The sequence below is a fragment of the Eumetopias jubatus genome, unplaced genomic scaffold (assembly GCF_037043125.1).
Source record: "Eumetopias jubatus isolate StellerSeaLion01/CBP00866 unplaced genomic scaffold, mEumJub1_p1.0 scaffold_15, whole genome shotgun sequence".
NCBI classification, from domain to species: domain Eukaryota; kingdom Metazoa; phylum Chordata; class Mammalia; order Carnivora; family Otariidae; genus Eumetopias; species Eumetopias jubatus.
In genome coordinates, this window is record NW_028274821.1 from 446,293 (window position 1) to 465,987 (window position 19,695).

The 19,695-nt window shown below is 39.5% G+C and overlaps 1 protein-coding gene across 2 annotated transcripts in view; it reads left to right on the forward strand.

Moving 5' to 3' along the window:
- CENPP (centromere protein P) overlaps positions 1-19,695 on the forward strand; it is a 228,222-nt gene that overhangs the window by 22,469 nt on the left and 186,058 nt on the right. For both annotated transcript variants that reach the window (XM_028093074.2, XM_028093073.2), the window contains exons 3-4: positions 509-597; positions 14,525-14,613. In XM_028093074.2, coding sequence (XP_027948875.1) covers positions 509-597; positions 14,525-14,613 — 178 coding nt within the window. The remainder of the gene's footprint in view (positions 1-508; positions 598-14,524; positions 14,614-19,695) is intronic.

A 19,695-nucleotide genomic window follows, 5' to 3' on the forward strand; every position in this document is an offset into this window, starting at 1 on the left:
CTCTCTCTCTCTCCCCTTCCCTCCTTCCTTCCTTCTTTCCCTCCTTCCTTCCTTCTTTCTTCCTTCCTTTCTTTCCTTCTTTCTTTCTTTTTTGGAGAGAGAACCCAAATGGGGAGAGGGGCAAAGGGAGAGGGAGAGAGAATCTTAAGCAGGCTCCATGCTCAGGGCAGAGCCCAATGCAGGGCTCAATCTCACGACCCTGAGATCATGACCCAATCTGAAATCAAGAGTTGGATGTTTAACCAACTGAGCCACCCAGGCACCCCTATACTAGCATGTCTTACTATAATCTTTAGTATAATTAAGAAATAGAAAGTACAAGTTACCTTTAATCCAACTTTGCAGAGGTAAATCAATTTGTTGCACATTCTTCTAGATATTTGTAATGTAAATGCTAACATAAACTCTCCCACATATACCCCCATGTATTATAAATGTTCACACAAAATTAAATAACAGGTATCTGAAGGAAACGTATTCGCAGTAAAATATTTTTTCTGATTTACAGGTATAATGAAAGTTCTACAGAGACACAGATTATCAGGAAATTGCCGCATGATTACATTTCAACTTGAATTTCAGATTCTGGAAATCCAGGTAAATGGAGTATGTTGTGGTAACAGGTTCTACTGTGATTAAGCAGTTCCCACCCCCCAGCCTTCAGCAATGGCTGAACTGAGGAGGCCAGGCCCCTCTTGTAGTACGCTTATACAAAGTGATACCATTTTTACAGTATAACCATCCTGGCAACTGCATATGAGAGGGTTGTTGCTGAGGATCTAGGTGCTTTATTGGAAGGCAGATAGCAAGTTTGTCCTCGTCTCTCAGAGCAAGCCCCGAGGTCATGGGAAGAGTCCTGGATGCCCTCAGTGGCCTGCTGATATGCCAGCCATGTATTATTTATGCTTAACAAATTTTCCCAAAATTTAAAGGCTTAAAACAACAACAAAATGTTTATCTCACCCATTTTCTGTGGATCAGGGATTTGGGAGCAGCTGAGTTTGCTGTTCTTGTTCAGGGCCTTTCATGAGATGGTGGTCATTTGGAACCACAGCCATCTGAAGACTGTTCAGGGCTGGCGGCTTAGACTCCAAGGCGGGTTGTGGTTACTCCAGCAGGTTACACTGGACTGCTAAGACACAACGCAGGAGGAAGATACTTCTGGCTAAGACTTTGCGTAAAATCAGGAAGCAGAAAGAATGATAATGTGCAGCATATGGCCAGGGGTGGGCATAACAAGGTCAGAAACCTTCAAAGTATGGCTCCAAGAAGAGTGGGATCCAGGCATAATTTCAAGAATTGTCTTGGCCTAGACACAAACTTTGATAGCAGAAAACAGTTTAACCAGTTGGTTTTGTGAACTGGGCCTACGAAAAGTATGTGTAAAGGAGACTCACAGGGAAGGGCGGGCAGGCTGTCGTGGCCCCAACTTACCGGATAACCAAAGCAGATGCAGGCCAGTTGTTATAACCCAAGTCCTATGGACATGACGCTTGCTTATATTCATCGTCATGTACCAGAATTCCTGATCCTTGTCCTCAACCACAAAAACAGCCCTAAGTTTTCCCATTTTGTATAGAACCAGGATTGATGTTAGATAATCACGACCCTACCTCCTTAAGGTGTCAGATGGCCACCCAACTAGTCAAGAGTGCCTGCTTCCAGGTATCTGAGCTAGAGGTTTTGCTTCTCAAGAACTCTTTGCCATCCATATCCATGGTTGCTGCCACTGGCCCCGGCAGACTGAGGAGGGGCTATGGGATGTCTAGGCCCCTCATCTGATGACAGAGCTCCCAGCTTGCTCCCATCTCAGAGTATTCCCCCTTCGACACTGTTGAGATGACTAAGAGCATTCAGAGTGTATCATTGCCAAGGCTGATTGAGCAGGATCTGACACAGGGCATGGGTGATGAGTGGCCTTAGGGGAGGTAAACATTTCCAGGTTGTCGCCAGGCCTTGAGACTGTGCAGGGTCACCAAGGTGAAATTATTGTTCTGCATGACCTCAAAGATCATTTGCCGAAGACTAAAAAACAATGTGGATACAAATGAATTGGTCTCATTTGAGATAGTCTGTGTCAGGACCCATGCTTCTCTTTTGGGTGGCCTAGGAACTCCTGGATGTTGTCCCATTGCAAAAGGTGGCATAGTTATTCCAGCCGAATTTTTTTCTCTTTGGGGCTAATGTGATCTTAAATTCAGAGTGGTGATATACCACATACTTACCTGCATCCTGGCCTCCATTAATAGGCCAGGCCTATAGTCCATGTCAGGTTAGTGGAGTCAGGCCCAAGGTCCATCTCCATGTCTGAGAACATTTGTAGTAGCAGTGTATACATTGCCCAGGAAACTGCTCAGGAGCATCCTAGTAGCCTTGGGGTTCTATATGCTATTTCTGCTATTGGTGCTTATCTTTTACACAGTCATTCCAAGGGTTATCTGGAGAGTAGCTAGACTGTTGGCAAAGCTAAGCTCATCCTTGGGAGGCTTATCCATAAGTCCAACTGAAAAGAGGTTAGTCCTTTGAAGTTGAGCTGAACCAACTGCTCAGTGGAGCTGTACATTCCAGAATGGGTTGTCCCCAAAGATTGGCCTGTTCATTAGGGGGACTATGGCCTAAGAGATAAAATAGACTGCAGTTTTTTAACTTCATTTTGTTTAAGTTGGATATTTTGGTCAACTTAAGCCTCTGAAGGAAAACACCAGTGGTAGTTTGATTCCATTATGAATCAGATCAAGGATGACATCACAGTTTGGGGATATATTTTATACCATGATATGCTTCTGAAGAATGGCTACTGCCTTACCCGAGGCATTGTCTGCATGAACTGGCACTGGGCAGCTCCCATAGTGGTTTGACTTGCTGGTCCTATGTGGCTGTGTGAGGCAGTACAGACAAGACTGAAGCCACGTGGGCCTTGCTGCAGTGACCATGTTCGCTACCTTCTATTGGGCAGTGGTGGCACCAGTCCATAGCGACTGTTGTTATTAATAGTATATTGAGCTTAATATTATGATCCCATACCACCAAAGCAGGACTGAAAATTTTGTGACCATTTAGTAAGGGCTTAAAGGTATACTATTAATCTCACATGCTGAATAAATGAGAATTACTTGAGCTGCATATGACAGAAAACTTAAAGGTAGATCAAAGTATTAGAAGTACTAGAAGTTTCTCTATTGCTTAAACAAAATTTTGTTTTTGTTTGCTTTTGCTTAAAATTGTAAGGTAAGTTTTCAAGAGCTAGTACAGTGACCTTATGAATATCAGGCTCTGCCATTACCCATGTGACTTCCAAATCATGGTGTGATGATCAGTTGAGCACTTCAGGCATCGGGAAGGGTGAATGGGCAATCAAGGGCTTAGCTTTTCTCTTGAAGGATACTTTCTACAAGTTGTAACATCCATCATTTCACCTACATTCTATTGGCCAATAATGTCCTGCAAGGGAGGCTGGCAGTTCAGTCTTCATTATGCATGGCCATGAGACCACTGAAAAATTGGTGCAAGAAAGAAGTACATGTATTGGGAACTACCAGTAGTTCCTGTCTCATATGCTTTGGGGGATGCAGGGGAAAAAAATCTAAGGAGAGGAACAGTTGATATTCTTTGATAGACAAAGAACACAGGAACTGTTGAATCTCTGAAGACATGTCAGTTGTTATTGTTCACATTTCAAAATAGTAGGAATCTTTGAACTGCTCAGTTTTACTTAATTTGCTGCAGACTCTTCCTGGGAGAGTTAACAACACTTGGTTTTTCTCTGTGCCTTTCCAAATTTATGATTTTTCTTGAGCACCAGACTGCTAAGTAAGATGTTGCAAACAACTCTCGAATAAGGAAGATTTTTAGGAATAAGTCATAAGTGGGACTCATGGGCTTTCCTGGAGAAGTAGTAAACAAGGGACTGTCTATATTTCTTTATTCCTTAGAATTCAAATGTAATGAGCTGATGAGAATTTTTAAAAAAGTTATTTAATGGTAAATCCTCACATATTCTAGGCTTTACTTGTGTAAATATGCCTTTAGAGTAGTAGAATTGCTAGGTCATAGGAGATGTACGTGTAAATTCTGATAATACCAGATTGCCTTCTAAAATGGTTTTGCCATTTTACATGTTGAGCAGATTTTTATAGTTGAGAGTAATAGAAAAAAAAGGTGAAGATACAAGCTTCTGTGTTCTTAAACATTTTTTTTAAATGGAATTTCCACTAGAGGGAGATGTTTAACCACCAGATAACTAAAAAGTAACCTAAATAATAAAACTATCTTCCTTATTACTGTTATAATAAAATCATAGTAATACACTGTGAGAACCATAAGTGACCATATAGACTATTAAGCTCAACCCCCTTATTTTAAAGGGAAATAACATCAAGGGAGTTTGAATGATTATCCATGTTGGCACAGCTGTTACTCTCAGAGGTGGTTAGAATATACAGTTCTGTTCTCCAGCTTTACTGTCTGGTGGTGTAAGAACATCAGAATTAACATGTGTCAGTATTCATACTCCATGTATAAATAAATCAGATCAGTGTCAGTTTGTAGGGAAAATGGCTAAGAATGTTTTCATAACTACTCTTCCCGAAACCCAGTGAAATAAAGTGATTCCAGAGTAAGGAAATTTTTTAATTAATATCTGGTCTTGGCACATACTCAACTACTGGGATCTATTAAAAATAGGGGTGCCTGTGTGGCTCAGTCAGTTGAGCATCCAACTCTTCATTTTGGCTCAGGTCATGATCTCAAAGTTACGGGATCAGGCCCCGTGTCAGCTTCCTTGCTCAGTGCAGAGTCTGCTGGTCCCTCTCCCTCTGCCATTCCCCCTGGGTATGCTCTCACGCTCTCTCTAAAATAAGTAAATCTTAAAAAGAAAAAAAAATGGGGCACCTGGATGGCTCAGTCTAAGCATCTGCCTTCGGCTCAGTTCATAATCCTGCGATCCCAGGATCAAGCCCCACATGGGCTCCCTGCTCAGCAGGGAGTCTGCTTCTCCCTGACCTCTCTCTCTCTCTCTCTCTTGCTCGCTCGCTCGCTCACTCTCTCAAATAAAATCTTTTAAAAACATAATAAAAATAAAATAGGGTCCTTGAATATCACAGTGATTTGAGAGACAATCAAGAGCTAGGGCAGAACAGAGGAATTATATTCCAAACTAAAGAAGAAGATAAAACCTTAGAAAAAACCTTGATGAAATGGAGATAATAATTTACCTGAAAGGAGATCAAAGTAATGGTCATAACGATGCTCACTGGACTTGGGAGAAGAATGGAAAAACACAGTGAGAACTTCAAAAAATAAATAAGGGGTAAAAGAGCATTTGAAACAGAAGTGACAGTTGAAGAGTACAGTAACTTCACTGAAAAATACAGTAGGGGGTTCCCATAGCAGACCAAAATACATGAAACGATCAGTGAACTTGAATACAGGGCCGAGGAACAGACCCAATCAGAGAAGCAAAAAGAAATAAGAATGAAGAAAGGAAAGATAACCTAAGGGACAGGATCGAGTCAGCTGACCCTTGGCATTAGTAGGAATCTCAGAAGAAAGAAGGAGAGAGGGACAGAAAATTTATCTGAAGAATCCAGGAATCCCAGAGAGTTCCAAAAGAGACCAAGACACATTATAATTAAAGGGTCAAAAGTTACAAAACAAGGAAGGAATCTTAAAAGCAACAAGAGAAAAGCAATTTGTTAAATACAAGGGAACCCCTCATTCGACTTTTAGCAGATTTTGCAACCGAAATGTTTCAGGCCAGAAAGGAGTAGCACAGGGTGCTGAAAGAGAACTATTTCCAACCAAGAATACTCTCCCTGACAAAGTTGTTCAGAATTAAAGGAGAGAGAAAAGTTTTCCTGACAAGCAAAACCTGGAGTTGACCACCACTAAACTGACCTTAATAAGAAATGTTAAAGGGACTTCGTTAAGCTGAAAAGAAAGGGCCCTTATTACTGCATGGAAACATGAAAGTATAAATCTCCTGGTAAAGGTAAATATATAGTAAAAGTAGTAGATTAACCACTTATGAAGCTAGTGTGAAAGTTAAAAAACAAAAGTAGTAAAAATATGTAATTAAAGGATACTCATGAAAAGATGTAAAATTACATGGAAGGAGAGTAAAAATGCAGAGCTTTATTATGTGTTCAAACTTAAGTTGCTACCAACTTGATAGACTGTTATAAATGCAAGTTACATGTAAGTAATCACAAACCAGAAACCTGTAGTAGATACACAAAGGGTAATGAGAAAGGGATCTAAGTATACCACAGAAGAGAGTCGAGCACAAAGAGAGTAAGAGAAGAAGAAAGGAACACAGAAACTACAAAGCAGCCAGAAAATAACAAAATGACAATAAGTACATATCTGTTAATAATTACTTTAAATGTAAAGTGACTAAATTCTCTAGTCAAAAGATGTAGAGTAGGTGAATGAATTAAAGAACAAGACCCAGGGCGCTTGGGTGGCTCCGTCATTAAGCACCTGCCTTTGGCTCAGGTCATGATCCCAGGGTGTTGGGACCGAGCTCCGCATCAGACTCCCTGCTCAGTGGGGAGTCTGCTTCTCCCTCTCCCTCTGCCCCTTCTCCTTGCTCTGGCTCTCTCCCTCTCTCTCTCAAATAAATAAATAAAATTTAAAAATAAAAATAAAAAACAAGACCCATCTATACGTGCTTACAAGAGACCCACTTCAGACATAAGGGCAAACATACGCTGAAAGGATGGATGGCAAAAGATATTCCATGTAAATGGAAACCAAAAGAAAGCTGGGATAGCTATACTTAGACAAAATAGACTTTTAAAGACTCAGACAAAGAAGGGAGTTGTATAAGAACAAAGGGGTTAATAAGCAGAATATAACATTTGTAAATATTTGTGTGCTCAGGGGCGCCTGGGTGGCTCAGTCAGTGAAGCATCTGCCTTCGGCTCAGGTCATAATCCCAGGGGCCTGGGATCAAGTCCCTCATCGGGCTCCCTGCTCAGTGGGGAGCCTGCTTCTCCCTTTGCCTGCTGCTCCCTCTGCTTGTGCTCTGTCTCTCTCTCTTTCTCTCTCAAATAAAATCTAAAAAAATATTTGCACCCAAAATAGGAGCACCTAAAAAATAGCAAATATTAACAGAGCTAATGTGAGAAATGGACAGCAATACAGTAACAGTAGCAGCCCTAACACCCCACTTATATCAATGGATAGATCATCCAGACAGAAAATCAGTAAAGAAATATGGGCTTTAAACAACAGGTTAGACTGGACTTAACATATACATACAGAACATTCCATTCACAAACAACAGAATACATTCTCAAATGCACACGAAACATTCTCTAGGATAGATTATATGTTCTGTCATAAAACAAGTCTTGACAGTTTAAGAAGATTAATAGCAATTATCTTTTCTGACCACAATTGCAAGAACAAAACTGGAAACTTCAGAAATGTGTGGAGATTAAACAACATGCTACTAAAAAATGAACAGGTTAACGAAGAAATTAAATGAGAAATAATAAAATATCTTGAGACAAGGGAAAATAAAAATACAACTTACCAAAGTTATGGGATACAGCAAGAGCAACTTAAGAGGGAAGTTCATAGCTATCAATTTGTACTTAAAGAAACAAGAAAAATTCCAAACAACCTAACACCTCAATGAATTAGAAAATAAGAAGAACAAATGGAGCCCAAAGTTGGAATGAAAAAACAAAGCTTAGAGCAGAAATAATTGAAATAGAGTCTAAAAAGGCAGTAGAAAAGACAAATGAAACCAAGAGCAGGTTCTTTGAAAGATAAACAAAAATAGGCAAACCTTTAGCTAGACTCATTAAGAAAAAAGAGAGGGAACTCAAAATCAGAAGTGAAAGAAGAGCTGTACAGCTGATATCACAAAAATAGGGTAATAGAATAATACAATTATATGCCAACAAATTGGACAACTTAGTAGAAATGGATCTAATCATATAAACCTACAACCTTCCAAGACTGAACCAAGAAGAATCTAAAGAGACTGATTGCTAGTAAGAAGATTAAATCAGTAATTGAAAACCTTCCAACAAACAAAAGTCCAGGACCAGACAGCTTTACTGGTGAATTTTACCAAACATTCAAAGAAGAATTAATATCAGTCTTTCTCTAATATTTACAAAAAAATAGAAGAAGAGGGAAGACTCATAAATTCATTTTAGGAAACCTTCATTACCCTGATGCCAAAACCAGACAAGGACCACAAGAAAAGAAAATTACATGCCAATATCCTCAATGAACCATAGATGCAGCAACCCTCCACAAAATATTAGCAAACTGAATTCAACAATACATTAAGAGGATCATATATCTTGAATAAGTGGGATTAATTCTAGAGGTGCAAAGATAGTTTAACAATTGCAACAATCACTGCAATCTACCAGATTAACAAAATGAAGGATAAAAATCCTATGATCATCTCAATAGGTGCAGAAAAGGCATCTGACAAAATTGAACATCCCTTTTTTTATATAAACTCCCAAGAAAGGTATAGAGGGAGCATATCTCAACATCATAAAGGCATGTATGAGAAACCCACATCATACTCAGTGGTGAAGAGATGAAAGCTTTTCCTCTGAGATCAGGAACAGGACAGGGATGCTTACCCTTGCCACTTTTATTCAATATAGTATTGAAAGTCCTAGCCAGAGCAATTAGGGAAGAAACCGAAATAAAAGGAACTCACATTGGAAAGGAAGAAGTAAAACTGTCACTATTTGGAGATGACATTGTATTCTATATAGAAATCCCTAAAGAATCCACCAAGAAATTATTAGAACTAATAAGTGAGTTCAGTAAAGTTGAAAGATACAAAATCAATATATAAAAATCTGTTATGTTTCTATACACTAATAATGAACTATAAGGAGATTACAAAAACAACTGCATCAAAAAGAATGAAATACCTAGAGATACACATAACCAAGGAGGTCAAAGACCTGTACACTGAAAACCATAAGACACTGATGAGAGAAATTGAAGAAGGCACAAATAAATAGAAAGATATTCTGTACTCATGGATTGGAAGAATTAATATTTTTTAAATGTCCAAGGTATTGAAAGGAGTCTACAGATTCAGGTCTAATCCCTATCAAAAATCTAATGGCAGTTTTCACAGAAGTAGAAATGTAATTATAAAATGGGTATGGAACCACAGAAGACTCCTAATAGCCAATGGAATCTTGGAAAAGAACAAATCTGGAGGCATCGTGCTTCCTGACTTCAAGTTGTGTTGCAAAGCTATAGTAATCAGAAAAGTATGGTATTGGCATAAAAAGATTAATGGAATAGAATTGAGAACCCAGAAATAAACCCACACGTATGTGGTAAATTAATTTATGACACTCAAAAATATACAATGGGGAAAGGACTGTTCACTAAATGGTGTTCAGAAACCTGGCTAGCCACATGCAGAAGAATGAAACTGGAACACTGCCTTACAACAAACACGAATATTAACCCAAAATGGATTAAATGCTTGAATGTAAGACCAGAAACCATAAATATCCTGGGAGAAAGCATAGGTGGTAAGCTCTGTGACATATCCTGGTGCTGATTTTTTTGTTTGTTTGATACCAAAAGCAAAACAACAAAAGCAAAAATCAACAAGTAGGACATCAAACTAAAAAATTTCTCTACAGCAAAAGAAATCAACAGAATAAAAAGTCAACCTATGAAATGGGAGAAAATATTTCCAAGTTATATATCTGATGGGGTTGATATCCAAAGTATATAAAGAACTCCTATAACTCAATTGCAGAATAACCAAACAATTTGGTTTGAAAATGGGTAGAGGATCTGAACAGACGTTTTTTCAAAGAAGACATGCAGATGGCCAAACAGGTACATGAAAACACGAGAAAATCAGGGAGTGGAAATAAATACCACAATGAAATAATCACCTCACACCTGTTAAGATGGTGATTATCAAAAAGACAAGAAATAACAAGTATTGGCCAGGATGGAAAGGGAACTCTTGTGTACTGTTGTTGGAAATGTAAATTCATGCAGTCAGTATAGAAAAGAATATGGAGGTTCCTTCAGAAATTAAAAATAGGGCGCCTGGGTGGCTCAGATGGTTAAGCGTCTGCCTTCGGCTCAGATCATGATCCCAGGGTCCTGGGATTGAGTCCCGCATCGGGCTCCCTGCTCCTTGGGAGCCTGCTTCTCCGTCTGCCCCCCTCCTTCTCTCTCTCTCTCTCTCTCTCTCTCTCTCTCTCTCTCTCTCTCTGTCTCTCATGAATAAATAAATAAAATCTTTAAAAAAAATTAAAAATAGAACTACCACGTGATCCAGCAGTTCCACTTCTGGGTATTCATCTGAAGGAAACAAAAATACTAAAAAAGATATCTGTGCCCTCATGTTCATTGCATCATTATTTACAATAGCCAAGATATGGAATCAACCCAAGTCTCCATACATAGATGAATGGATAAGAAAATGTGATATGTGTATTGGAATAGTATTCATCTAATAAAAAAGGTTGAGGAGTGCCTGGATGGCTCAGGCGGTTAAACGTCTGCCTTCTGCTCAGGTCATGATCCCAGGGGATCAAGCCCCAAGGCAGGCTCCTGGTCGGGGTGCCTGCTTTTACCTCTCCCTCTGCCCCTCTCCCCAGCTTGTGTGGGCTTGCTCTTTCTCTCAAATACATCTTTAAAAGAATAAAATCTTGCCATTTGTGATAACATAAATGGACTTTAAGATTATTTTGCTAAGTGAAATAAGTTAGAAAAAGACAAATACTATATGATCTCACTTATGTAGAATCTAAAAAAGCCAAAAATATAAAAAATGACAAAGCTCAAAGATAAAGAGATCACGTTCATGGTTGCCAGAGGCAGGGTGCTGGGGATGTGTGCAAAATTGGTGAAGGGAGTGAAAAGGTACAAAATTTTACTTTTAAATTAGTCATGGGGATCTAATATACAGCATGGCAACTATAGTTAATACTTAAACTATTTCAAAGTTGCTAGGTGGTTAAATCTTAAAGGTTTTCATTTAACAAAAAATTTATGGGGTGCCTTGCTTCTCACTCAATGGAGCATGAGCCTCTCGATCTTGGGGTTTTAAGTTCAAGCCCCATGTTGGGTGTTGAGATTACTTAAAAATAAAATCTTTAAAAAAATTTTAAGTATTGTGATGAAAACTAGATTTATTGTGGTGAACATTTTGCAATATATACAAATATTGAGTCATTATGTTTTATACCTGAAAATAATATGTTCTATATCAATTATATATCAGTAAAAAGTAATATAATTCCATATAGGCTCCAAAGAAAATGTACCTGATATGATGACATTCAAACCCAAGTGAAAGAAAACATTGAAGTGTGATGCTGTGTACTTTATTAACGGTATATAAATTTTGCAAACTTAATAGGACCTTTTCCAGAATGTCCCCAAAATTCTTTTTTTTTTTTTTAAGATTTTATTCATTTATTGAGAGAGAGAGAGTGAGTGTGAAAGAGAGAAGGAGCATCAGGGAGGGGCAGAGGGAGAGGGCAAAGCAGACTCCTCACTGAGCGGGAAGCCCAACAACATGGGGCTTGATCCCCGGACGCTGGGATCATGACCTGACCCGAAGGCAGACGCTCAACCTGCTGAGCCAACCAGGCGCCCCGATACCCACAATTCTTAAATTTTAGAGAAGAATGAGAACTATAGACTTAAGTTAAATGGACCTTGATAGAAAGTAATGTGTTGCTGAGATTTAGGCAGGAGCTTTGAAGTCAGGCTGTTTGTAAGATCCCTCCCCTCATCTACCAACTGGGAAGGATAGACCTAGTTAGCCCTATAACAAGCTGTTGAGAGATGAGAAACTGTGTTGAAGTCAGCTTTCCAGTGGCTGAACAGAATCCACAAACTGCCAAAAACAAAAGAGGGGCCTATACATCATAGACTTTATGGTGATAGGATTAGTTGCCTTTCCTAATGGGCAAAAGGTCAAAATCGAACACACCCACACATACTCAAACAAAATACAAGATGTGCCTCTGAGATTTTTTTTTTTTTTTTGGTAACAGGTCAGTTGAGATATTCACATATCAAATAATTCATCCCTTTAAGGTATATATTCAGTAAATTAAGTATATTCAGAATTGCACAACCATCAACACATCAATTTTAGAACATTTGTATCACCTCAAAAGGAAGCCCCCTTTTTTAAGATATTATTTATTTGAGAGCGCACGTGTGCATGCACACATGAGCCAGGGGGAGGGTCAGAGGGAGAGGGAGAAGCAAACCCCCACTGAGTAGGGACCTGACACAGGGCTCCATCCCAGGACCCTGGGATCATGACCTGAGCTGAAAGCAGACGCTTAACGACTGAGCCAGCCAGGCGCCCGGGAAAGCCTTTACTTTCTATTACTCCTCAGTCCCTCTTCTCCTGCCCATACCTATGCAACAGCTAATCCATTTTTTTCTCTATGGGTTTGTGTATTTTGGACAGTTTGTTTAAATGGAATCTTCTAATATGTGATCTTTTCGACTGGCTTCTTTCACTTAAGGTCATGTTTTCAGGTTTGTTCGTGTAGTAGGTATCATTAGTTCATTCTTTTCCTTTTTTGATGAACATTTCATTGTGTAGATATATCACATTTTGTTACTCATTTATTGATGGGCATTTGGGCTGTTTTCACCTTTTGGCTATTATTAGTGTTGATATAAACATTCATGTGTAAGTTTATAAGTAGGCATATGTTTTCATTTTTCTTGGGTGTATATCTAAGAACAGAATTACTGGGTCAAATGGAATGACCAGCTGATGACTAATGATCTTAGGCATTATTTCAGATGCTTTCTGCCCATTTGTACATCTTTGAAGAGATGTTGAGGTCTTTTGCCCAGTTTTTAAGTGCCTTTGGAATTTATATTTTTTATTAGATACGGTGATAGATGCCCACAGCCAGCCAGCCTACTTAAACTGTAGCTGCTCCTAACAATTCCCACTGTATCATCAGGCAGCTGAAAGGTAAACAAAGATTATAAACCCTCAGTATCCATTTCTCTAGCCGCTCAAAATACAGAGACAAGTCAGATAGTGCCCAGACAAAGGAGAAATGTCAGGAAGTATCCACTCACTTTGTTCTTAGGAAATACTGAAAATCGCTAGATCTACTCCTGAGAACATACAGTAGCTCCAGATGAGAGCACAAATGTGGTCCTGGTTGTTTTCATCTTCAGTTAGGGTTTATGCAAACATACTGTCATGAAATGAGTAAGAAAGTGGAGATAAGTTCACTTTGAAAGAATTAATCTGGGAAATATAGGAGCACACTCTGTAAAACCTGCTCTGGCTATCAGATGAAAACATTTAAAGAAAATTGAGTGGAAGGAAAGAGAGCTGAGAGAAAGGAACTGATTATTGTGATTAAGTAACCAGGAGGTGAATATGGAGGACAGTCTTGAGAAAAACCACCTGTGAGAGCAAGTGAAAAGAATAATCTAGGGGCGCCTGGGTGGCTCAGTCGGTTAAGCATCTGCCTTCGGCTCAGGTCATGGTCCCAGGGTCCTGGGATCGAGCCCCGCACCGGGCTCCCTGCTTGGCCGGGAGCCTGCTTCTCCCTCTCCCTCTGCCCCCCTCCCCCTTGCTCTCACGTGATCTCTCTCTCAGTGTGTGTCAAATAAATAAAATCTATAAAAAGAATAATCTAGAAGACCATGAAGAGTCAATATATGATTTTTGCAAAAACAAGAACAGAAACAAGTGAAAAAGAAATGATAGGCAACTATAGAATAGAGGAAAATTTACTAAAGGGGAAAAACCTGAATTTACAGATCAAAATATTTAAGTTTATTTCACAATCCCCATTATTGAATATGGAGTTGTTTCTCGGTTTTGTAATAGGCAGCCAGTCTTTGTCCTCACTTTTTGCTATTTTAGGATCAACTCTTGAAGTCAATTTGCTGGTACAGGGAATATGCATATTTTAAAGTATGCATTGTCAAAGTGATTTTATAGGTAAAAATGTTATCTCATTGGTTTATATTTGTCTTTTTCCTAGTGAGATTATTTTTTTCCATGTAAATTTTTACATTTGAGTTTTTAATTCATGTCTTTTACTTTTTTCTTTTCAGTTTTCATTTCCCCTTGTCATGTTCATGGTACAAAATCTTTGTCAGTTTATTTTTTCTTTTAGCTAAAAAGTCATTTTTTTATATAAATGCTGAGTTTTTATGTGATTATATTTGCTTATTTTTTTCTATTGTTTGCTTAGAAAGTTCTTTACTCAATATTCAGTTAAGTTTATTTCCTGCTAATATTTTATGATCTTAGTGTTTACATTTAAGTAAGTAATTCATTTGGAGTTCATTTTGGTTTTTGGTATGGAGTAAAGATCTGATTTTATTCTTTTAACAAATAACCAATATTTTCAGTGCCTTTTCTAGATTACCTTTTCCTATTGCTTGGTGGTATTTCATCTTGCATTTTTTAATACAATCTTGTCTTTATATTTTATTTAAATGTTTACTGTGATCTGATAAATAATTTTTTTTTTATTTTTAGAATAAGGAGAGTTTATCTTCTGTTATTACTGACCTCAACATAATAATGGAGCCCACTGAATATTCAGAATTAAGTGAATTTGTGTCTAGGTAAGATTTTGCAAATTTTTATTTTGTTAGGGGTTGTTTTCACTCTACATTTTTAAGTTTACCCTTTTTTTGGTAAGTAAACATCAAAATATCTCTGAAAGTGTAACATTATTATGGTTTATGTTGATATTCATATATATATGGCTTATATATTAAGTCCATATTCTCTGTATCATTTTTTCATCCAATGAAAATGTATTACACATTAACTATGTGCTAGACATTAAAATGTGATGAAGAACAGATATAATCTTTGATACTCAAGGAGTTTCTAGCCTATTGGTGAAGTCGTAAGTTAAATAATACTAGAAAGAAATCTAAAATTGTGGCTGTGCTCAGTGCTGCAGAGAAGAGTTACATAATGCTATTAAAGCATTTATCAAGAACCTGACTTTCATGGAGAACATGGAATCATTTCCTGAAAATTGAGCCAACACCTGAAAAACGTGTAGGTGTGAACTAACGAAGAGGTCCTCGACAGGGTAGTTGTGCGTAGGCACTCTGCAAGGAGGGAATGTGCTGTCTGTGAGCAACTGACAGGAGGAGAGAGTGACTGGAGCAGGGCACAAGCTGGGGTGTGTGCTCTGACATGAGGCCCGTCAAGTACATGAGGTCCACACCGTGTGGAGATTGGTCATAGTCCTGAGACCAATGTAAAGCTATTGAAGCAGAGCCTAAGGCAGAAGTGTGAGATCCTGGATGCTTCAGGGAGAAGAGACTAAAGGGAGACAATAGTAGATACAGCAAGGTCCGTGATTAGCATATGAAAATAGTTCATGCCACAGAAATTTGTAGGTTGGACTATAATAATTAGCCGAGGTAGAGAGCTGGTTGGATTTGGATTTGGGGGATATTTAGGAAGCACAGTTGTTGGCTGAATGGGAGGTCAGGAGTCATTGACAGGGGATCACTCCTTGAGGATGTGATTGCATTTGTTGAGATAGGGAAAGTTGAAAGATAATCATGGCAAGTGAGCTTGTGACTTCAGGTTGGACATGGTGAGTGCCTGTGAAACCCTGAAGTAAAGATAGGAAGTAGGCAGCTCAGAAGAGGTGTAGGTAGGAGGGGGAGCCCCCGATTGTTTCTGCCAGTGGGTAAAAGTTAAGGCCTTGAGCTTGAGGAATGAGATTGCCTATGGAGAGAATAGAGAGAAATAGGGGAGGGACTAACAGTGGACCCTGTGGAATTATAAATGTGCTGTGGGGTGGAGATAGGGTGTTGCAGAGGAACTGGAGGAGGGACCACTATGCGAGAGGTGGCAGGAAAACCAGGGATGTGGTGTTGACCACTGACAGCTGGAGTGACAGCTTTTCTTCCACATCTGATCTCTTCTGGATTGCATAGGTCATGACAATAAATCTGCTATAATTGTTAATTTTGTTTTTAGGCTGTCTTCAAACCTTTCTCTTAATGTTGTTTTTCCACAGTTTGTTTTATTTCTAAGGTGTGTTAGTGTGAAAATTCCCAAAGACATCTTTTCAAATACCTCTGCCCTGTTTTCTATTCTTCTTCTGCAGTGCTAACTGCACATACATAGGGTGTTTGGTATATTGCCTCAGGGTTTGGAAGCTTTGTTCTCTCTTTTACCCCCCCCCTTTTTTTTTGCATTTCAGTTTGGATAATTTCTATTACCCTATCTTTGAGTTCATAGATTCTTTCCTTAGCTGAAGTCCAGCCTGACAGTGAGCCCACTGAAGGAATTCTTCACCTCTAATGTCATGTTTTTTATTGCTAGCATTTTCATTTGATTCTTAACTTCTCTCTTTCTCTACTGAAATTCCCAGTTTGTTTAAGCATTTGTACAACTTTTCCACGAGATCTTTTAACATATTAATCATAACTACTTTTTTCTTTAGTGTTTCATTTTGGAGGTTTTCATATAAATGTAAAAATGATAGTCTAATTAACCTGCAGCTGTACACCTTCAACAGTTATCAATATCTTGCCTATCTTATTTCGTCTTTTGTTACACGTATTTTTAAAGTTTTAATTTTGAAATAATTATAGTTTCTCAGTGAGTTGTAAAAAAACCAATCTACAAGGAGATTCTACGTACCCTTCATCTAGCCTCTGACAATGGTAACATCTTGCAACAGTAAAATACACTCTTTTTTTTTTTTTAAACATTGTATTGACTTATTTATTTGAGAGAGCGAGAGAGAGAGCACATGTGAGCACAGAGGGAGAGGCAGATGCTCCGCTGAGCAGAGAGTGGGCGGGCCGTGGGACTCAATCCCAGGACACTGAGATCATGACCTGAGCCAAAGGCAGATCCTTAACCATCTGAGCCACCCAGGCGCCCCAGTAAAATTGACATTAGTAAAACCCACAGAGCTTTTTCAGATTTTACCAGTTTTACAAGCACTTGTGTGTGTGTGTGTGTGTGTGTGTGTGTGTGTTTTATGCAATTTTATTACCTCTGTAGCTTCATGAAAACACCACTACATTCGAGATACAAAACTGTTATTTATCTTTGTACTAGCTCCTTTTTCCCCTCATTTTTAAAATTGTGGTAAAATATATATAACGTAAAACTCACCTTAACCATTTTTAAGCATACAGTTCAGTACTATTAAATACATTCAGAATGTATTTAACTGTGTACACCAAGATCTATGTTCATAACCCTTCTCATCTTGTAAAACTGAAACTCTGTATGCATCAGTCACTTCCCATCTTCCCCTCCACTCAGCCCCTGGCACCCTCCATTCTTATTTCTGTCTCTGTGACTTCTATTTTTATTTATTTTTTTAAAAGGTTTTATTTATTTATTAAAGAGAGAACATGAGCAAGAGAGAGCACGAGCAGGGCAGTCGGAGAGGGAGAAGCAGACTCCCTGCTGAGCAGGGAGCCTGATGTGGGACTTGATCCCAGGACCCTGAGATCGTGACCTGAGCCGAAGGCAGATGCTTAACCGACTGAGCTACCCAGGTGTCCCTCTCTGTGACTTTTAATCATGGTTATTTTAATGTTCCTGTCTGATAGTGCCAACATCTGAGTCATCTTTGAACCCAATTCTGCTGATTCTGGGGTCTTTTTTCCTGAAATTTTGTGTGTCTTTTTTTTTTTTTTTTTAAACAAATGATGAATATTATCTGTGGAAAATTGGTAGAGACTCAAGCAAATAGTGTTTATGCTGAGAAGTGGGCACATTTCTTTTAGCATGCTGTTAGGGTGGGGTTAATTCAAGGTCGTCAGCAGTTAAGCTGTATTTGAGATTTTTATTGTTTTCCTTATCTTCAGGCTTCACATCACCACAGGTTTCAAATTCTTCCAGCTGTGGATTCAAATTCAAGTTTAGTTCTTCCTTATGCTTAGAATGGGGTTTTGGGACCTGGAGGGTTCTCCTCAGTGTCCCCAATCCACCCAGCTTTCTGCCTTTCTGAGGGGACCCTTTCTCCATGTGCTTGACACTCCCCAGTAGCAGTTGTGGATGTTTGTTACTTGGTGCCCTGCTTGTGGTGGGAGTAACAGAAGTTCTGTATTTTCACGGTCCATCCTCAGTATTGGGCAGTCCTATGTACCTGTACTTCAGGACTTGGGCTCCCCAGTATAGCCAAAGCCAGCTTGGATCTGGGGTTGGTCTTGGGCAGGAGAGCATTTTTTGTTCTTCTCCTCAGGGGTAGCAGGTGAATGCTTGGTAGTAGTGTAGGATCCTGGGCCTGGTGGGTTTCCTGCCCCTCCCATGGAACAGGCGGTTTTTGCCACTGCCCCTCTTCCTGAAGCAGTGGATCTTTGTCTTGGTAACAGGTGTGTTTTCTGTCTCTCAACCAAAGGCAACTTCTGCTCTTCCCTTAGAAGCAAGGCATTTTGGGGCGCCTGGGTGGCTCAGTTGGTTAAGCGACTGCCTTCGGCTCAGGTCATGATCCTGGAGTCCCGGGATCGAGTCCCACATCGGACTCCCTCTCAGCAGGGAGTCTGCTTCTCCCTCTGACCCTCTTCCCTCTCATGCTCTCTGTCTCTCATTCTCTCTTTCTCAAAATAAATAAATAAAAAATCTTTAAAAAAAAAAAAAAGAAGCAAGGCATTTTTTTCCTTCCATTGCTTTGCTGTTTTTTTTTTTTTTTTTAAGATTTTATTTATTTGGGGGTGCCTGGGTGGCTCAGTTGGTTAAGCGACTGCCTCCGGCTCAGGTCATGATCCCGGAGTCCCTGGATGGAGTCCCGCATCGGGCTCCCTGCTCAGCAGGGAGTCTGCTTCTCCCTCTGACCCTCTTCCCTCTTGTGCTCTCTATCTCTCATTCTCTCTCTCTTGAATAAATAAATAAAATACCCCCCTCATGTGCTCGCTCTCTCATTCTCTCTCTCAAATAAATAAAATCTTTTTAAAAAAGAATGAGAGATAGAGAGCACGAGAGGGAAGAGGGTCAGAGGGAGAAGCAGACTCCCTGCTGAGCAGGGAGCCCGATGCGGGACTCCATCCAGGGACTCCGGGATCATGACCTGAGCCCGAGGCAGTCGCTTAACCAACTGAGCCACCCAGGCGCCCCTGTTGCCTCTTTTTTTCAGTGGCTCGGGGTTTTGGTTCCCATCAGGGAAGAGTTCTGGCTTCATTTTGTTCCCCAGCAGTGGCTGATCACCTCCTCATGCCTGTGCCACTGAAGGATCCTGGTTTTTCTAGTGGTGTCCCTTTGTGTCTGGGGTTTCTATCTGTTCCAAAAGCACACTCTATCCCACATTTGTCCCTAACAATTTGTTGAAATTTTAGCTAGTTTCTTGTTACCTTACTTATATGGGGGCTGCTTTCCTCCCCTAAGTTTATCCAAGAGTGAACAGTTTGTGTTACGGCTTTCCTTTGAGGGAGAAAAATCTTATTTACTTGGTTGCCTTGTGACTTTGGGTCTCTAATGGACTCAAGATAGGTTATGATTTTATAGATTATTCAAACTTGCTTGATATTAGGTGCAGATGGTCTTCTCTGCGGCTTTTTACATCCTAAGTAGAAGCAGAGCTCTTTCCTGACTTTCCCCCCCCCCCCCCAATTCTTATTCCAGAATTTGGGACACACTGTTCATCTTCTGCATCTGTTTTACCCTTTTTCTCTTTTTTTAAAGATTTTTTTTATTCATTTATTTGAGAGAGA